The 3,736-nt window shown below is 36.0% G+C and overlaps 1 protein-coding gene across 1 annotated transcript in view; it reads right to left on the bottom strand.

Annotated features, from left to right (window-relative positions):
* The window catches only part of LOC107726352 (sodium channel protein type 4 subunit alpha-like), a 41,593-nt gene that overhangs the window by 18,959 nt on the left and 18,898 nt on the right, over positions 1-3,736 (bottom strand). Inside the window, exon 4 of the mRNA XM_016535896.1 lies at positions 2,806-2,934. Within this exon, the coding sequence (XP_016391382.1) occupies positions 2,806-2,934 (129 nt within the window). The remainder of the gene's footprint in view (positions 1-2,805; positions 2,935-3,736) is intronic.

Genomic DNA, 3,736 nt, shown 5'->3' with positions numbered 1-3,736 from the left:
CACACACACCCACACACTCACTCACTCACTCACACACACACACACACATTCTAAAGCCTTCTTTAAGACTAAAAACAGCTAATGGCACCATTTGAAAAATCTTTTACCATTTCTGTCTATACACAGGCATCTTTAAAAGTTTATTCCCCAGGATATTTCAGGTTTTAAACTTTCTTTTTAAGTGATCGAGCCAATAACCGAGGTGAGAATGATATTATTGGATGTGAACGGCACTCGGTGACACATTCATACGATGCTGTGACTCCAGGGATGCGCCTGCATCACGCTCACCTCTGTTGCTATGGCGACGCGTGTTTTGGGATTGGGGTCGAGGACGGGGTAAGCGCTCGTAACAATTAATCACAAATACAGACCCGCTGCCTTTCCCAGCTCCAGCATCGGCGGGTCAAGCAGCTGAGATTAGATTATTACAGCCTATTGAAAATAACAACAGCGCCTTTATTGTTTCATTATCTCCACAGGTCTGAGTCCTAAAGCAAACCAATCACTAAAATCATCTATGACTGTGAAAGTTATATTATATGTGGTAATTGAAAATATCACAATTTAATGATTTTTTTTAAACAGCTAATAATGTTGTAGTGCCTACTTTTAGATAGCATAGTGAATTAAATAAATTCTCTTTTTTGCATTTAGAAATTTCTTAATAAATTTCACAAATAATTACAAAAAAACAGCAAGAAACAAACTGAATTAAAAGTGAAATTTAGAAATAGAAAGACTGAAATAGTACTTTACATTAAAATATATTAAATAACAAATAAAATAATAATTACAGGTTTTTAAATCATTTATTTTTTATTTTTAGGGTCTCATCTAGAGTACATTCACACAATAAAAATCAGATTTTGGATTTTCACTCAGAAATCACTAGTAAATTTCACAAATGGCAAGTGACACATCAAATTAATTAACTAATTTATCAAACTAATTTTTACATTTTTTTATTTATTTTATTTTATTTTTTATTTTTTTTACAGTGTAATGATGTGGTAATATTCATTTTTAGATAATATAGTGAATTAAGTAAACTTATTATTATTAAATTAAAATTATTTCTCTTTTTGTTTTTAAATAAATTCTCTTTTGTTTTTAGGGTCTAATGCACAGTAAATTTAGACACAGTTTTTGTTTTGTTTTTGTAGGATTTACTGTAGGATGTAAACCATTTTCACACAATAATTTCTCTTTTTGTTTTAAAATACTTTCTTTTTTATTTTAGTGTCTCATTCAGAGTAAATTCACAAAACAAATATTATTCAGAAATTGTTAGTAAATTTCACAAATAGTAATCATTTTTAAAAAGGCAAGAAAAACACTTAAAGGGATAGTTCACCCAAAAATGAAAATGTGATGTTTATCTGCTTACCCCCAGGGCATCCGAGATGTAGGTGACTTTGTTTCTTCAGTAGAACACAAACGAAGATTTTTAACCCTTTGGGCGCCAGGGATTTTTGGGGAAAATGCTGGATTTTGACATCAAGATTTCAAAAGCTTGTGGTTTGAAAGGGCTTGAAGATAGAGATCTACTGTAAATTAGAAAAATATTGGGCATGACCGAAAGTTTATGTGGGGTGTAAATATACTCGTCTAATTTGCATATTTTGTTAAAGGGATAGTTCACCCAAAAATGAAAATTTGATGTTTATCTGCTTACCCCCAGGGCATCCAAGATGTAGGTGACTTTGTTTCTTCAGTAGAACACAAACAAAGATTTTTAACTCAAACCATTGCAGTCTGTCAGTCATATAATGTAAGTGAATGGGAATCACGGCTTTGAGAGTCAAAAAAATAACATAAACAAAACCAAATTAAACCCTGCGGCTCGTGACGATACATTGATGTGTAAAGACACGAAACGATCGGTCTGTGCAAGAAACTGAACAGTATTTATATAGTTTTTTACCTCTGATTCACGCAATGTCCGAACTGTCCTGAGCGTGTTCGCAGACTTATAAGTACATTACCGCCACCTATCTCTCAAATGGACCTTTGACACTCTATCAACAATCTCAATTAGGAGTGTCAAAGGTCCATTTGAGAGATAGGTGGCGGTAATGCACTTATAAGTCTGCGATCTGCCATAAAGAAGACGACGAGTCACGCGCCGGCTGAAGAAGAAGACATGAACGCACGCTCAGGACAGTTCAGACATTGCGGTGCATCAGAAGTAAAAAAACGATATAAATACTGTTCAGTTTCTTGCACAGACCGATCGTTTCGTGTCTTTACACATCAATGTATCGTCACGAGCCGCAGGGTTTAATTTGGTTTTGTTTGTGTATGTTTTTTGACTCTCAAAGCCGTGATTCCCATTCACTTACATTATATGACTGACAGACTGCAACGGTTTGAGTTAAAAATCTCCGTTTGTGTTCTACTGAAGAAACAAAGTCTCCTACATCTCGAATGCCCTGGGGATAAGCAGATAAACATCAAATTTTCATTTTTGGGTGAACTATCCCTTTAATTAAAGATTAAATTTTGAAGTATAAAGACTGAAATAGTATTTTATTATAAACCATACTCTAATAATCTTGGTTTTGTTTACAACATTTAAAAAAAAAAAATTAGAGTGTAATAATGTTTATTTTTAGATAAAATACTGAATTAATTTGTTTTTAAATAATTTTTCTTATTGTGTTTAGGGTCTCGTATGTAGGATTTGCACAGTTTTCACTCATAACCTGTTAGTGAATTCCCTTTTTGTTTTTGGGCTCTAATCACACATGGAGCAGTCAAAGGAGTCCCTGATTTGACTAAATCCACAGAATGATAACTTACGCCATAACAATCACGCTGAAGTCCAGCCAGTTCCAGGGGTCCCTCAGGAAGGTGAAGGGGCCGATGCAGAAGCCCCGCGCCAGGATCTTTATCAACGACTCAAACGTGTAAATGCCAGTGAACGTGTACCTGAGCGGAAGAGAAAACGGAGGGATGGACAGAGATTCAGACCGCGGAAAACCCCACGGGGGACATACAGAGATCATGAACGGAGACGGGACACAAACATGGAGTTGAGAGGAAATGTGAAGCACATTCACAGTCCAGCAGCCCCTGTGACATGAATGACAGCGAGTCGCTCCTTGATGAACTGCTGAATGGACATTAAAATCCAGCGGAGCGAGAGACCCTCCAGCGGAGCGGATGGAGACCGGCTGAGAGATGCAGCATTCTGCAGTGTTTCTCTTTTCATCTTTCTCTTCCTAGTTGGACTCAGCTCAGATCTCGTTCTGGTTTGTATCGTACCTCTCATCACATCTGAGTCTCGTGCAATCAATGTGCATTTCTAAATGTGCCTTTTTTTAAATGGCATCGCTTTCATTTTCACAAACAGGCCCACACGGAATCCACACGGAATCTACGGAATTCTACAGATTTCCATGGAATCATGTCTTCAGCAACCAGTAAAAGTGCAGCATTCTCAGTTTAAGTTTAATGCATAAATCCCAGAATTCCATAGATTTTTTTCTTCAAAATCAGTGCAGAAGATGCAGAAATAGTCTGTAGATTCCCGTCTGGGCCTGTTCATGAGATGGAAAATATACATACAGTGGCCCTAAAATGTATTTACACACTTTTTACCCACACTTAAAAATATATGAATGTCATTGCATTAAACAGGAAAATATAAAAACAAGTGATATTTAAATAGCTTTTACATTCACACACACACACACACACACACACACACACATAAATGATAAAATGACTA

Source organism: Sinocyclocheilus rhinocerous, unplaced genomic scaffold (assembly GCF_001515625.1).
Source record: "Sinocyclocheilus rhinocerous isolate Xijiao unplaced genomic scaffold, SAMN03320098_v1.1 scaffold2742, whole genome shotgun sequence".
Taxonomy (NCBI): domain Eukaryota; kingdom Metazoa; phylum Chordata; class Actinopteri; order Cypriniformes; family Cyprinidae; genus Sinocyclocheilus; species Sinocyclocheilus rhinocerous.
The sequence above is the reverse complement of the archived record's forward strand: the minus strand, read 5'-3'. Positions and strand labels throughout refer to the sequence as shown.